Below are 18,166 nucleotides of genomic sequence, written 5' to 3' on the forward strand. Positions count from 1 at the left end.
AAGTCTCTTTTCTATTTATTTAAAAAGAAAATGCAATTTTCTTATATATGGGTTGTGGAAATGCATTCACTAGCAAAAGATCTAGCTAATTTGCATATTCTTTTAAACATTTATTTTAATTAATTCCCTATTAGCTGCTTTCGGTTATATATATATATATATATATATATATATATATATATATATATATATATATATATGAATAAAAAAGAATGCGAAAAGTATAAAAGCTTATAACTTTTCTTTATTCGTTTTTAATTGGTGACGTGCAGGAATACAAAATAATAATATTATGAAAAAAAATTAAAAAACTTTTTTCATAAGTACATATTTTCGACCGATCCTTCAGTCTTCATCGGTATATATATATATATACTTCAGAATGATGTAATGCATATATATATATATATATATATATATATATATATATATATATATATATATATATGAATGAATCCCCTCTTATTTTTTAATGGAACGTATTTTTATTTATTTTTACATGCATAAAAGGTAGACCCATGGACATTCAACTGTCATCGGTATGGCTTATAAAGAATGAGAGAGAGAGAGAGAGAGAGAGAGAGAAAGAGAGAGAGAGAGAGACTTTTTCGAAATTACAGTCGAATTTATCCATCTTTACCTCAATACTTTCTATAGAGCAATGCAGAAACAATGATTAGTGACATTTTTCGTGATGATTTATCAAAATTAAAAGGAATCCACTTCACCTTCGAACGGCTTGCTCTTTACTGGCCGCCATTTTAAAGTTTCGTAAGAAGAAAGAAAAAAAATAACACAAGAAAATTAATTATTATTATTAATTAATCGAGGAAGAAATTAAAACAAAAGATTACAAAAAAATGAATAAATAAAATAAAAAAATGTGGATACTGATTAATAAATTTAATAGTAATATAAAACTATAATCTCGGTGTACTTGCTATCACTCAGATTCTAAGGCATAGCACCTGTTTGTTCCAGTGAGCAATCACCGGTAATTCCTTTGTGTGAGAACCACTTTTGAGTAAAACAAAAAATAAAATAATAATTTGACACTCTGCAAAAAAATGTCCGTAGCACCAACATCGCTTGGTAACACAGAAAATAGTCATGAAGACTTTAGGAGGATAGAAAAACTGAAAATAAAAGGCATTACCTAGAAATCTACTTGAACGGCGCGGATCGTCTTAGAATCCAGGATATGTTAATTGTCACTCGAGTTCTAGGAAAAGTGAATGGTAGTTATCAATGATAATTTAATTATTAATTGCATTTGGGATAAAACTGATTAATTTGTTATTATAATCGAAAAAAAAAAACCCATATAATTTTCCGAAATCTGGGAAGACATGCTGTCACTCAGATTCCACCTGTTTTTATCGGTGAGTGATCAATGACACGTGTTAGAACTCCGAGAAATAAAACAGTAATCGGTATTTAAGTAGAATAAGGACTGTGCTATCGTCGGAATCTCTCGGACAGTTCACGTCGAAAGGTGCCGCAACGTTGAGCCAATGAAATCGTATCCGCCAATGCCACTTTATAAAACTTTTATTTGCTATCACTGTCTTTTTATTGAATAATATTCACCTTGATTTGAAGAAACAGATCATAAAAAAGAAAAAAATAATAAGAAAGACAAAAACACTTTTTTTTGTTATTCAAAAAACAATTTCTCGGTTGCATATGTGCACATTTCTTGTTTCACCTTTGCATATCAATACAGACAGGGAAACAGGTACCAGGAAGAGAATTCCAAAGTTTACCTGTTACAGGGAGGAAACTATTATAGTAGAAAGCTTTCTGGCATGTAGGGACTTTAACAGTGAAGGGGCGTGATTTTGTTGCTAACCGAGTTTGTCGGAGATATGTACGTCGAGTATTTTAATGGTATATGCCCGGATGAACTCGTTGCATATACCATTAAAATACTTGTAAAACAGGCATAGGGATGCAACATTGCGGCGATGGGACAGGGGTTGGAGCTTAGTTGACAAATTGGGATTTATTAGATTAAAGAGCCTTATGCTTCTATAGGGTGTCCCCAAATTTTTTTTTTATATAGGCATCATCACTTATCGAGGCCAAAAGGCCACTCGAGGATAAGGGTTAAAAAGTGTACAATAGAAATTGGACAATATACGAGTAGTAATTGTTAGTAATGGAAATTCGGTAATTTTTTTAAACTTATATGGAACGGCTCATCAAAAACTTGTTTACGTTAGACTTGAAGACAACCATATTGTAGTCAGCTGGAAAGCAGGAAAGCAGAATACAATTCCATAGGCGTGCAGTTCTAAGAAAGAAGCTTTGCTTGTGGAATCTACAAGGAGTCATAATAGGGGTCAAAGTTAAAAAATATTGACCGTTTTTTTTTTGCTCAACATACACTTCCAAACTCCCGGGAAACGCCGGGCTGAAATGCTAGTATCTATAAAAGTGAAAGTGTCTGTTTGTGTGTGTCTGTGTGTCTATCTGTGTACATTTCCCGATAGGGGTCAAAGTTTAAATTTTTTTTACCTCTGCGGTCTCTACCAAATTACTCAGACAATTTCTGGTCTAAACATTTGAAATTTTACGTAAAGGGTATTCAGAGATAGGGCAAGTTTTTAATCAGTTTGGGTCGAAAATTTGAGCCTCTAATATATAAATGTATGTATGTATGTTTGCATGTCTGCGTAAAACTTTCGACAGAGGCGACGGCTTTTCACAAGATCAGTATCGTTTTGAAGCTCGACCCTTCAGACGACAAATATCGAACAATTGGCTAAAAACGTTAATATCTCCACCCTCAACTGGGCACTTTTCTACAGGGAGGGGTCGCTTTTGTCGCCGATATTTTCGAAAGTCATCCCCTTTATTCGATTGTCTAGCCTTAATTTAAACCTATGTCACTTCCTGTTTGACGGTGGTCGTAACAGCAATGCCGAGCTGAAATGCTAGTTAAAATAAGATGGCATTCTACGTCCATTTAAAAGAATATAAAAAATATTTTATTTATTTATTTAATTTTTATTTAATATTTGTTTTACGTACAAATCTACCATTATCTTGCGACACCCTGCATATATAATATTAAGTTACAAAATTAACGAACACATATCGAATCTGTACAGATCAAAACATTATTTCATTACGATGTTTTAAGTTCTCGAACCGAAAACAACGTCCAGCCGTCAAATTAGCTTTCATCGATCAAATATGAACAATTTCCGCGATAATTTTTTAATTAAGATTTTTAAAGTCTAATAAATAAGTGTCGAACGCTTTTCCTACATCTGCATTAGCAAGTTATATCTATGGCCTACATGCTAAATGCTATATATATCAGCTAATGTATGAATTAGTTTCATCTATATTTGTGCAGGTTATTCCATTCCATCGCAGGGCTACATTAACTCCATCAAATAATAAGAAAACTAGGAAAACCATATCCCCCCCCCAAAAAAAACCCGCAAAACGTAAACTATGTCCCTTCCTCTAAAATCTACCCTAGTTTTGGTTCAAAGTAGAAACAACACCAAATCCAGAAAGGGCAAAGAGGATAGAAATATTGAGGCGAGAAAGCACCATCCAGACTTCCACTAGAATAGTGCGATAAAGACTGAGACTTTGAGGAGGTTTATTGCCACCTACATTCCAATAATGACCAATGGTAATTGACAGCAAGAAATCAATGGCAAGTTGCTATTGCGATAACGCAAATTCATTTACAAACGTTGTCGAACGAGATGGAGAGAACTAGAAATCTGGAGAAACGTTGTCATTTAAACTTCAAGGAACAACGCCGTTTGTTATCAGTAATTAATCATTGATAATGACCTCTGTGAGAACTGGTGATTAATCAACAGCAACAACAACAACAATAACAACAACAACAGCAGCAGCAGCAGCAACAACAACAACAACAACAATAATAATAATAATAATAATAATAATAATAATAATAATAGTAACAATGAGAACTCCAAGGGATATGGAAGATGAAGGAAGTAAAGTCACTGATAGTAGTAGCACTAGGAACAATACCAAAGAACTTTGGTTAGAGAATGGGAGAGATTGGAATGAGAAGATACAATTAATAAGAATAATGAAAACGGCTGAAATATTAAGGAAGACCCTTGAATGCGGAAACTAACACTAACTCATGAGCTACAGTGAAGACTAATGATCGCCGCCAACGAGAAACCAATTGTAAGCGACTGTTACGATAACGCAAATTCACCTGCAAAGGTTATTGAAAAAGTGGAGAGTACAGGAAATTTGGGGAGATTTGTTGTCACTCAGACTCCAGAGAATATCACATAATAATAATAATAATAATAATAATAATAATAATAATAATAATAATAATAATAATAATAATAATAATAATAATCGTTCAGGATTATCTGGTGTTACCCCGACACACTAGTATAATAATTCACTATCAGTACAAATAACAATGTTACTAGTATAACAACAACTACTACTCGCAATAAAAATACTACTACTTATAATAATAATAATAATAATAATAATAATAATAATAATAATAATAATAATAATAATAATTCTTATTTGGTTTATCAACGTCTCTCTGGAAGGGGATGGGATTCATTTCCAGAGGATTTCCCTTAATCCCGGCTCCAAACGAGGAGCTTCAAAGATCAAGGGTTATCCTTCATCTGCTGCATTTCTGATAGCCTTTCTCTGACCTTTCCCAGCTAGCCTTCTTATTATATCGCCCCTCGACAGACCAAATCCCACTCCAGAACTTCCTAGCATCTTTTGCATTTGGAGTGTTGTTATTTCCCACCTGTTTACTACCATTTAATTCTTTATACAGCTGAGACTGATTGTTCCGGAAAAGGTTGTTCTGCCGAAACGCAACACTTTTTTCAACAAAGTTCCGAATTTTATACCACCAGTGTGGACCTTCTCTTTCAACATTGTTAGAACGCTCATGGTTCCCTTTTCCAGCAATCTATGGCCCTGTCGGTGGGGCATTAGAATACGCCGACTGCTCCCATGCACAGGGTAAAAGTCCCTCAATGGGGGTCCTTGATATTACCTTAAACTATATCCAGTGGTGAGGCCCCAGCTTGTGGGCTTTGGGGAGTGTGGAGCCACCCTTTAATTACCATTGCTCCCAGGTCCACTCTGACCCGGAGTGATAGTACCTGTTAGGGTCCCAACTATGGGTTAAATAAAAACAGACGTGAAAACAACAAATATATTCTATTAAAAAAAATTGTCTTCAAAATCTTTGGATTCGGCATTAAATAACCCGAAAAAGGTTGATATGCCGTAAAACAAAAACAACCAACCAACCAACCAACCAACCAGCAATCTATACCTCCTTTCAAGCTCATCCTTAGTCTTCTGTCCTAGTTTAACTCCTTTTCTTATTACTTCGATTCTACCGATGTCTTTCCGCCACCGTTTAATACTTTCTTCAAGCCACCTCTGCCAGTGTGGCCTTCTATCCTTCTGTATTAAGCCAAGACGCTGCATACAGAAACCTATTAAGTCCCGTAATCGATATGTTTTTTCTTATGATGTTGTGAATTACTCCTTGAACTATTTTTACCTCGTCCCAATTTGCATACGCGTTCAAACGCTTCTCCTGCTGTTAGAATCACTTTCCATCCACCCTTTGCTGCTGCTGATATTGTCATATGCGCTCATTTACACAGGTACTACGTAGCCGCTCGTAACCCAGAATCGGTTAAAATTTGGTACGTCACCAAGAAGAGAAGAAGAAGCCAGAAAATGACGAAAAACAAACAAACAAACAAACAAAAAACAACAACAAAAAAAAAAACACAATCAGACGTCGGTAATTTCTGAGAAATGGTTCGCCATTTTTGATTTTCAATCTTTTAGCATAGAAATTGCTTCGAACAAAACAGGAAGCGACTTTATATATGAGTGAAAGAGACTCAGCAGTAATAAAGTTCCATAAACCTAGATTTTTTTAGAAAGAATCTATTAGAAGAGGAAACTGTATTGCAATGAGGTATGGACACAGAAAATTGATGGGGACAACTACACCAACGAATCAAACCGTCGGAAAATACGAGCTGAGGTAAAAACGTTACCAAATACGAGAAGGAACGATAAAAGTTGCTGCCCTAAAGAAAACAACACTACAGCTTTATTTTAAAACTTCTATTGAAAAAAAATCAATTCGGGTAACTTTAGTATGCAGTAAAGCTGACATCTATTCAATGTAGCCGCCTTCAGCCTCAATCACTGCCTTTGTACGTCTAGAACTGAGAGCATGCCTTTTCTGCAAGCGCTGGAGGGAGCTATGCGAATACTTGGCGGATAGTGGCGACCAGACTGGCTTTGGTGCTGTGAGAGGTCATGTTGGTTATGCTCTCGACGTATGACGAAACGAAGTAGTCTAGCGAGTTCAGGTCGAAGGAAGGGGACCAGTGAGAGGAGGGTACAAATTTGTGGCACTTCTTTCTGAAGCCACCTGATTGCACCAAGGGATCACCCCACACTTCAGCACATCCAGGTACAATTTGGTGTAGACTTTCAAGCAGACTTCGCAGTGTGAGATGGCATGATGTGGCCCTCACTTGAAGCCACACCAAAAACCATAACCGTTGGCGGAAACTTTGTTTTTATCACCGTGAGCAGGCCCCTGTTATTCGTGGCAATCCAATGATGCATTTTGAAGGGACTGGCACGATTCTGTTGTCATAACAATGTAGAGAGCATGAGTTGTACAGCGGCGCATCTCCGATCTAGCTCGTTGAACATTGTGACACCTTCAGACATGATAGGAGGCTCCTAGCGCTCTTGGGATTTGTACACAACTGGCCAACTAGTAGATGGTCTGCAACCCCTCCCGCACAAAAAAAAAAACAAAAAAAAAACGGTTTTCATCAAACGGAAATGGAATGATGTCGTCTTTACTAGGGCAACAATTTTATCGTTCTACCATTTACTTGAAAACACAAACACATGTATAAAACGATTTCTCATATTTAGTAAATGCTGATTTGTTTTGTGAACTAAAGTACTCTTTTGCCGAATTGTCAATTTTATTTTACATTTGTTAATTTTAGTTCCATTTTTTTTTTGAAATGATAATAAATTTTGAACGAAAGAAATTGATTGATCGTATTGTTGTTTTGATATTCATCTATTTCAGAGCATAAGTACTAAAACATCACATTAACAACACAACGGGATATTATCAAACCATGGTCTCATCATTTAATGAGCTTTTGTCGACGTTGAGTTTTATGCGTTCGCTTTTAAAGTAATACTTTATTTTAAATCTGTAAATAGCAAATCCCTGATGATCGTTCTACAAAAGAGCGTTTACACACACACACACACACACACACACACACACACACACACACACACACACATATATATATATCAAACAAAACTCAAAGAAAAACAACCTGCCTTCTCCCTTGAGGCTCGCATTTACGAACATCCGTGGCCTTAGAACTAATTTAAATGACGTTGAAGCATTTCTCATAACAAACACCCCGGATATCTTAGCAATAAGTGAGACTAACCTACACTCCTCCATCCCCTCTAACTACTTTAACATGCCTGGATACCTCCCACTCTGTCGTAAGGACTCTGACAGACATATGCATGGGCTAGGAGTCTACATTCGAAACACTCTCCCCTTGACTAGAGAAACTAAACTAGAATCGGACGATCAAGCCTTTAGGTGCTTTAGACTTACCATGCAACATAACATTAGCTACTTTTATTTTCTCAACCGCTCTCCTTCGACCCAGGACTGTGCCCTAATAAACAAAATCTCTGACAGCATAGATACAGCACTTTCCTTCGACACTAGCGCACAAATTCATGTATTTGGTGACTTCAATGTCCACCACAGCAACTGGCTTGGATTTTCTACTTACACAGACGCAACTGGTACCACAACACGTAACTTCTCTATATCTCATTCCCTATCACAGATGGTTACGTTTCCAACCCGTTTCCCAAACCAGCAAGAACAACATGCATCACATACATAGACCTGTTTCTGACCACAGTTCCCGATGACTGTGTAACCAATGCCCACAACCCTCTTGGAAACGCCGATCATGCAGTGGTAATGTTTGAAATCGCCCTAAACTCTAGAGCCAAAACTGAAGAGCCACTGCTCAAATCAACGATATATTATAAAAAGGCTGACTGGGAAGCCATCAGGGACCTCATCAGGGACGCTCCATGGCAAAATATCTTTTTACTTCCTGTTGAACATTGCGCTAATGAGACCACTGAATGATTCAAAGCGGCAATTGAAGCTCATGTTCCAACACGCAAATTCTATAGCAAACCCTACTCTCCCATATGATTCACTTCAACTTGTGCAGCTGCCATAGCGAAAAGGCAGCATGCATACCGCAGATTTAACCGACATAAATCCAGTTCAAACAGACAGAAGTACATAGAAGCCAGAAATAACTGTAAGAAAGAAATAGCTACAGCTAAGAGGGAATTTACTGAAACCACCCAAAAACGCATTGAAGCACAGAAATTAGGAACCCGAGACTTCTGGAAAATCTACAACAGTGTAGTAAATAATGGGCAATCAACAATTCCCCCACTATCCAACAATCATGAGGTTGTTTGTCCAGCAACTGAGAAGGCTAACTTGCTTGCCAGACGGTTTGCCTCAAACTCCACACTGGACTTTGCTAACCACCCCCTCCCTGACTTTCCTTTGCAGACAGACGCCACACTAGATGATCTGAAAATCACCCCTGCTCAAGTACATGCTATCATAAGAAAGCTTGACACTGCAAAAGCATGTGGACCTGATCTCATCCCAGCTGTGCTATTAAAAAAGTGCGCCGCCGAAGTAGCTCCAGTTCTCTCCGAACTTTACAACAAATGCCTTAATGAATCTTGCTTTCCTGCCTGCTAGAAAACTGCTTCTGTAGTGCCAGTTTTCAAGAATTCTGGCGAAAGAACTGACCCAGTAAATTATCGCCCCATTATCCCCTCCCACTTTTCGCCAAAATATTTGAGACCATAATTAACCAAGCTCTAGTCAATCACCTTACAGATGCTAAGCTACTCACTAACCAACAATATGGATTTAGGCAAGCCCGTTCCACAGCAGATATCCTAACTGTAATCTCAGAACGTATATACCAGTCTAGATATATCTAAGGCTCTTGACAGGGTATAGCATGAGGGTCTTCTCAAGAAAATCAGATCATACGGCATCACTGGAAGAATACATAACATAATTAGATCCTTCTTGGATAAGAGAAAAATCCAAGTTGTCCTTGACGTTCGTTCATCTAAACAATATGATATGAATGCGGGAGTGACTCAGGGGTCTATCCTTGGACCTCTGCTATTCTTAATATTCATAAATGACTGCCCTGACAAAATTGTCTGTGAGATGGGTATGTATACTGACGACACCACGCTCTATAACAGGCACAACAGGAAAACAAATGAACATATATCTAAAGAAATAGCAGAAACACTAGAGGATGACCTCCGATTCGTAGTGGAATGGGGACAAAAATGGATGGTCACCTTCAATGCTGCCAAGACTAAACTTGTTTCATTCAATAATTACAAGAACCCTTCCCTACCGCCAATAGCTCTTTATCTGAAAGTACATCTTTCAAACTCCCTGGCCTAACGTTCACAGGAAACATGAGTTGGAACAATTGCCAGGGCCGCTGCGAAGAAGGTGGGTTCTCTCTACAGTGCTAGAAAGCTACTAACGCCTGAAAGTATCCTATACCTCTATAAGGCCACCATTCGCTCATGTATGGAGTACTGTTGTCATATTTTGGCTGGTGTATCTGCCACTAGTCTCTCGCTTCTAGACAAGATTCAAAAGAGAGTCCCAAATCTGATAGGTCCTGAACTGTCAGCAAAACTTCAGCCTCTGTCCCATCGATGAAATGTTGCATCCCTCTGCCTGTTCTACAAGTACGTTAACGGAGAATGCTCTGACGACGAAATGCCAGCACTTGTGCCCCCACGACGTAAATACCCCCGACAAACCCGACAAGCAGCTAAATTCCACCCCTTCACAGTAGAGATCCCTAGATGCAAGAGAGCCTTCTACTCTAGTAGTTTCTTCCCCAGAACAGTTAGACTTTGGAATTCCCTTCCGGGGCCCTGCTTCCCCGACTGCACTAACACCCAGAAGTTCAAGTGCAGCGTGAACTGTGGCACTATTTCCTTGTGCCACTGTTTCTAACACACTCTGCAGCATGGACGGGTGTTAAATTGTCCATGAGCGTAGAGATACAAAGAAATCCCTTCCCATAATTCCCTTGCTATCTTTCTTTTTTTTTCCTGCACGACCACCATGATGTGAGGACGCATAGTCTGTCTCTCCGTAAATGATGGGGGGGGGCACCCCCTCCCTCAACACTAGTTAGGGTAGGTTAGTTAGCTTCGAAAAGCCTATCATCCAGTTTTAATTGTAAAAATTAATTGTAAATTGTTTGTTTTGTAATATATATTGTATCTCTAATGTAAAATAAAATAGTTAGTTATACCTTCTGTATATTACAATTGTGTCGCGTGTCATTTTTCTTGTGTCTGCCATGAATGCCTTCATTAATGTCTGAAGTCGAAAGGCGGCCCTGAGGACAAAGAGATGAAGATTCCCACCAGAATGCCACCAGGGTGAAGAGATCATCTTGAGAAAAGAAAGGAGCCACACCCAGATCCAACATCTCAGGTATGATTTTCTTCTTGCTACACAGACCCTAATGACTGGCTCATCTTCATATCTTCATGAGACCGCTTTAAGACATTTACTATAACACGTCTGTCGGTCACACCGCAGTGACCGGCTGATAGTGATATAAATGATGCACTATGACCAGGACATATTGTTTCCCAGCATGGAAATAATTTCGACTCTTAAACCCACGGCACAACCAAAAATAATGACCACTAGACGAATCGAATAAAAAAAATAGTCCACGGTCTTTAAAAACGGAAAAAACTAATATTTCTGGCAAAATTTAAAAAAAAATGGCAGACCAGTACACACGCGCACAAAAAAAAAACGCACTCAAAAAGAAAATTCAGAACCTGACCAAAAAAATTGTCTTGCACCTACAAAAAAAAAAAAAAACAGTTTACAAAAGATCGATTTTAAAAAAAGAGTATTGAAAGTAACCCTTCGGAAAAAAAAAGTTAAGAAATGTGTCCTACACAAAAAAAAAAAAAAACAGAGACAAAAGGAAATTGTCTCTAGAATATGCAATATCTTTTTCTCTCTCACACTTTCTCTCTTTCTGTCTCTCTCAAGATTTATATCTATATGTGTGTATATCTATGCATCTTGTTATTACATGAAAGAAAAAAAATCCTTCAAACACGAAGCTCGAAAAATAAATTTAAAAGAGAATAAAAAGGAAAGAATAAAAGTATACCTAACATTTTTTATCTGACCTTTATTTCAGGTTTATAAAAATATAGGACTTTTTTAAAAAATTGCTTTTGACTTTTCAAATGTAAGAATTTTGTAGAATTGTAATGACTTTTTTCAGTTGTATTTGAGAAAATGGAACTTTATTTCGGCACTTTGTTCCACGAACAGTTGATGTGTTTTTTTTTCAGCTTAGGTAACAATTAACGCTGAAACATAAGGGGACTTTTTTTTTTGAATTGATAATGTTTCCTTTATTGATGTTTTGTCTGTTTAAAAAGAAAAGAAGAAAAAAAATTGGGGCTTGATAATATGAAAGTTTTATGTGAGAATGGATTTTACAAAATTGTTCAAAATAAGATTGTTTTTCTATTTAGTTATTTGTTTTAAACTCGTAGAAATGTTTAATGTCTACCTGTCACTCATTTGTTTAAAACAATGGCCGCACATAGGAAGGATAAGCGAAGATGACCTCGTCATGGTGTTTGTGAGGGTGTTGAGGGATGGGTGGTGGAACAATGCGACCTGCCTCTGTTTCTCTTCCTCTCTTTCTCCACCTCTCGTGTTGTCTACCATTCTTTCACCCTCTGCAAGCTTTTTTGGGGACGAGAGAGTGACTTTTAAAATCGAAGAGTTTTTTTGTGAGATTACGTAATAGTGTTATGAGGGTGGTAGGGTGTGTAATGGCATCGCTCTGTCTCTATTCCCTTCTTTCACCCTCATTCTCTCTCTCTATTCTTGCGTTTTAATGAGTGTATAGCTAAACTCCCATGGCTGATTGCAGGAGGGCATATAATAACGAATTAACTTGGAGTTTTTTTTAAATTTTTCTACCAAGTTTAAAGAACAAAAATATTTATGCTTTGTTAAATTACATTAAATGATGTCTTCAATTGTTTTTTATTAAAAATAAAAAGTGAGACAATTATTCAAATAGAACTTGAAGTACTTTTTGAAATCTTCGAGTGTTTGGAAAAGCCAACTGTTACATGATTACGTTAATTTTTTAAGAGTTCTCTGAAATGTTCATAGCTTTTCTTAAAGAAAAATTACGCTATTACATTTCGAATATTCTCTGATTTTTTTTATAATTTCTAAGGAAATATTATTTGACTAACGAAAGAAATTTTCCTGAATTCTAGATTATTTTTAAGGAAGAATTATTCGAGCGAATTCTTTAATTGAAGGTTTATTTGAAATTGGACCGTATGATAGGGGTCCCTGAAATATTGACTGAGGAGAATATACGTAAAATTGAATTAGTTCCTAAGAAAAAAAAATATTTCCTCAGTCTAGAAAGATCTCTCTTTAATTGAAACTTTAATTTTTTCGAGCTGTTAACTATACAGAACTGGTCGTTAACTAATGTGACTCCCAGGTGTGGCGGGAGTTTATTAATTCGAAATAATCCTGTGAGTGAGTTTAGGAAAAGAATTGCTTTTAAATGATAAAATAATTACTTTGGAAAATAAAGTTAATTAACGTGAAATGTTTCTGAATTCGAAATGACCTTGATAATGACCTATAAGAAGAAATGATTTTTAAGAATCAATTAAATAACTTTAAATGTACACTGAATTTTAAAAATAATAATTACGAAATGAAAAATTTGGGATGTTTCTGAATCTCATTGTGAAGGGTGAATTGATTCAAAATGAATTTTCTATGATCTTTTCGGAAGATTAATTTTAATAATGAACCAAATGTTTGGAATAATTTTTGAATTGTATTACGAAAAATGGGTCTATTCAAAGTTTATGACCTTTTGAGAAGATTGTTTTTAAAATAATAAATGAATTACTTCGGAAAGAAGTTAACAAACATAAATTCGGAATTTTTAATGGTCCCCAAGGAAAGAAAAAATGTATTTTAACGATGAACCAAAATACTTGAAATAATTTTTAAATTTTGGAATGAAATTTTAATAGTCTTTTGTAAATCAAGTTTTTAAAAAGTGCACATACTTTTTAAATGTTCCCTTAAATTTGGGAAAAAGTTAATTATGAATGTAATAACTGAAATGCGTTTGCATTGTGTAAACAAATTCTAATTGTGACTGAGGTGCTCTGAAATGATTTTTTAAAAATGTTTTCTTTTTTAAGAAAAAAAAATTGTTAACACCCTATTTCATTGATTTAATATATACCAGGTTTCTGAATTGTTTATTTTTGGAAAAATTTTTCCCCCTAATTGAGTATTCTAACTCATGAAGGCTGAGTGCCCTTCTTAATTAATTCTTTATATAATTAATAAATATTCCGTGGTGGATAGTTTTTGTTAGTCGTTCGGCGGCAGACTCCTTGCTCTAACAGAATTTAATTGGATTAGAACTTCTGAAGACCGAGGTTTTACTAAATCCATATAGGTCGGCGTGATGAGGTCACGTAACCCCGACTTATCTAAAATACATTATATTGGTTGCTGAAGAGAGCGTAAGTCCAGTAACTGAAGTAATAACTTGGAATCCATATAGGTCGGCGTGATGAGGTCACGTAACCCCGACTTCGTTAAAATACATTATACTGGTTGCTGAAGAGAGCGTAAGTCCAGTAACTGAAGTAATAACTTGGAATACATATAGGTCGGCGTGATGAGGTCACGTAACTCCGACTTGGTTAAAATACATTATACTGGTTGCTGAAGGGAGCGTAAATCCAGTTACGAAAATAATGTTATGCAGACTAAATTTAAAAACGTATAGGTCGGCGTGATAAACTCACGTAAAATCCGGCTTAGTGAAATACGTATAGGTCGGCGTGATAAACTCACATAAAATCCGGCTTAGTGAAATACGTATAGGTCGGCGTGATAAACTCACATAAAATCCGGCTTAGTCAAATACGTATAGGTCGGCGTTATAAACTCACGTAGAATCCGGCTTAGTCAAATACGTATAGGTCGGCGTGATAAACTCACATAAAATCCGGCTTAGTCAAATACGTATAGGTCGGCGTGATAAACTCACATAAAATCCGGCTTAGTGAAATACGTATAGGTCGGCGTGATAAACTCACGTAGAATCCGGCTTAGTGAAATACGTATAGGTCGGCGTGATAAACTCACATAAAATCCGGCTTAGTAAAATACGTATAGGTCGGCGTGATAAACTCACATAAAATCCGGCTTAGTCAAATACGTATAGGTCGGCGTGATGAACTCACGTAAGATCCGGCCTTGTTAAAAAAATATTATACTGGTTGCTTAAGAAAGTGTAAATCCAGTTACTGAAATCATGATGCCATTGCCTCGATGGAGGGCGAGGATGATTACCCTCTCTGGTATTTGAAGCAGTATACCAGTCTACCAGGAGCCTGGTGGAAAAAGATAACTTGCTTCACTGAGTTCCTAATGGAACGTACAGCATGGGGACATTGATTGCTGACGGCCGGTTGACGCACCATTCACGGAAAATTAGGGACTTCTGAAATTTATGAATACTCATAAATTTCGGATTGCATAGGGAGGGATGTGGCACTATTTCTTTGTGCCACTGTTTCTAACACACTCTGCAGCATGGACGGGTGTTAAATTGTCCATGAGCGTAGAGATACAAAGAAATCCCTTCCCATAATTCCCTTGCTATCTTTCTTTTTTTTTCCTGCACGACCACCATGATGTGAGGACGCATAGTCTGTCTCTCCGTAAATGAGGGGGGAGGGCCACCCCCTCCCTCAACACTAGTTAGGGTAGGTTAGTTAGCTTCGAAAAGCCTATCATCCAGTTTTAATTGTAAAAATTAATTGTAAATTGTTTGTTTTGTAATATATATTGTATCTCTAATGTAAAATAAAATAGTTAGTTATACCTTATGTATATTACAATTGTGTCGCGTGTCATTTTTCTTGTGTCTGCCATGAATGCCTTCATTAATGTCTGAAGTCGAAAGGCGACCCTGAGGACAAAGAGATGAAGATTCCCACCAGAATGCCACGAGGGTGAAGAGATCATCTTGAGAAAAGAAAGGAGCCACACCCAGATCCAACATCTCAGGTATGATTTTCTTCTTGCTACACAGACCCTAATGACTGGCCCATCTTCATATCTTCATGAGACCGCTTTAAGACATTTACTATAACACGTCTGTCGGTCACACCGCAGTGACCGGCTGATAGTGACATCTTGTTGCCCAACTCCCTACACAGTACTCCTGATGCTTATGTTCTCGATAGTAGCCTACAACAAAGTGGCAATGTGCCTTGTTTGGGGTGAAAATGTAATATACATACATATATATATATATATATATATATATATCAGATGAAAACGAGGCAATGTGTTATTTTGAAAAAGAAAAAGATGAATAAATGCATTTCATTTCAACTGAAAAAGCTGAGTGAAATTTCTTTGCTTTTTGTTTTCCTTTGCGACTGGGTTAGAAACAACGTGTTGGGCCCTAGTGTGAAAATATAACGACACCGTTTAAAAAGTATATCAAGGTTACTCTGTGGCTGGAGATTGCCTGTTAATTTGGTATTATGCTAAACTTGCTCCTTCAAAGAAAACTTGGCATATCCCATCGAGGTTTAAATACCAGGCCAAGTATTACAGGTTCGTCGCTATTGGAGGTGACAGTGATGGTTTACAAAAAAATGTTGTATTGTGATATTGAACAAAACCTTAGAGCACTTGCTGCTGTGATATGAGCAATGATTTGTAACAAAACAACGCTTTTCCTTTACATTTATAAATCTTAAGTAGATTAAGACGAAACGAAATCTATGCATTAAAACTGTTTATGGAGAGATGTACATTCCTTACGACTGTTGAAAAATAATTTATTAAAAATGACCCATAGGATGAAAAAAATTATAAGCAGCGACAGATTTTACCTCTCATTAGTTCACAGGTCGAAGCTGAAGGAAAACAAAAACCAAAAAACAAAAAAACAAAAAAAAAACAAAAAACAAAAACAAATCGAAACTTATAGAGTTGAAAAAAAAGTAATGACCACCAGTAATTATAAGAGCACTAAGGCTAGTTCAGAAAATCTTGAAGAAATAGGCTACGGATCTTGTTAAAACAACCGAAATACTAAGAAAAAAATCTTAGAATGAGGAAACCAAACCATATATTCAAATGACGAGAAAATTAGAATAAGATAGCTTTTCTTAAAGACAATTAAAAATATAAATTGAAGATGCTGGGATGAACCTAAGTGAACTAAGATTATACAAATTCATGAGAATTCATGATGTAATACACACACACATATATATATATATATATATATATATATATATATATATATATATATATATATATGAGAACACTCATGAAATCTGCCACGGTCTACGGTCCCCCCTTCTAGGAAATGACAATAGCGCTAACTTCGGTTGATAAAATTATGATATATCCAAAATGAAGAACAACCCGATACGAGAAAGCAGCATCCATTCTCCAACTTGAAAGGCACGGAAAAATACTCGAATTCTAAGGAGACTAATTGTCACTCAGATTACAGAGAAAGCAATCGAGCGTTCCAATGGTGATCGAAAATAAAAAAAACAGGGGGGGGGCGAGAATTAGTCATTTTGGGAAAGTGGTTATCCAGATTCCAGTGAAAACCACCTGTTTCTGGATCGTTACTGAATAGAACTCGGATGAGAATCTTTAGTGAGTTTTAAAAAATATTCGTCTTTTTTAGAAAAAAAAAATATGTAAAAATAAAAAGAAGAAAATAAAATACCAAAAATAAAAAACGATTTACTGACAAAATATATTATATTATATTATATTAGGATAAAACAAATAAAACATATAACACAAACGATCGTCGTTATTATTATTATTATTATTATTATTATTATTATTATTATTATTATTATTACTATTATTATTATTACTATTATTATTATTATTTTATTATTATTATTATTTTATTATTATTACTACTATTATTATTATTACTATTATTACTACCATTATTATTATTATTATTATTATTATTATTTTATTCTATAATTAATTTATTACCATTATTGTTATCATAATTACTGTTATTATTGAAATGTTAATTATACTATAATTATAATAATTGTTATTATCTTATTCTATAATTTATCTATTACTATTATTATTTAATTGTTATGATAATAATTATTATTTTAATTACATTATTATATATTGATAAAATTATTATTATTCTTTTATTCTATAATGAATTTATTACTGTTGTTATTTTATTTTATCATAATTACTGTTATTATTTTAATTATATTATTATTGTCATTAAAATTATTGTTATTATTCTTTCTATATTTAATTTTTTAATATTATTATTTTATTATCATTATAATTATTATTATTTTAATTATATTATTATTATTGATAAAATTATTTTTATTATTTTCTCCTATAATTAATATATTAATATTATTATATTATTATTATAATAATAATTATTATTTTAATTATTTTATTATTATTATTATAAAAAGTATTCTTATTTTAATTATATTATTTTTATTACAATTATTGTTATTATGATATTCTATAATTAATTTATTACTATTATTATTTTATTATTATAAAAATTATTCCTATTGTAATTATATTATGATTGTTATTATTTAAATTATATTATTATGATTCTGTAAAGTGTAATATTATTATCATTAAGTTGGAAATATTCACTTGTTGGGTATTTCTGATGCTATATATAAACAAATATATATAAACAAATATATATAAACAAATAACTACTACACTATGCGCAATGTAATGCACGCGAGGATGGTATAAGGACAAAAGAACGTATAAATCAATTTC

General features: G+C 34.9%; 1 protein-coding gene across 10 annotated transcripts in view; it reads right to left on the reverse strand.

Moving 5' to 3' along the window:
- The window catches only part of LOC145259301 (glycine receptor subunit alpha-3-like), a 485,592-nt gene that overhangs the window by 107,589 nt on the left and 359,837 nt on the right, over nt 1-18,166 (reverse strand). For 5 of the 10 annotated variants that reach the window (XM_080117183.1, XM_080117181.1, XM_080117178.1 and 2 more), the window contains one exon: nt 729-749. The exons of the other annotated variants lie outside the window; for them this stretch is intronic. In XM_080117183.1, the coding sequence (XP_079973309.1) occupies nt 729-749 (21 nt within the window). The remainder of the gene's footprint in view (nt 1-728; nt 750-18,166) is intronic. 10 annotated transcript variants of the gene reach the window in all.

The sequence above is a fragment of the Euprymna scolopes genome, chromosome 34 (assembly GCF_053919585.1).
Source record: "Euprymna scolopes isolate OS-2025 chromosome 34, ASM5391958v1, whole genome shotgun sequence".
Classification (NCBI taxonomy): domain Eukaryota; kingdom Metazoa; phylum Mollusca; class Cephalopoda; order Sepiida; family Sepiolidae; genus Euprymna; species Euprymna scolopes.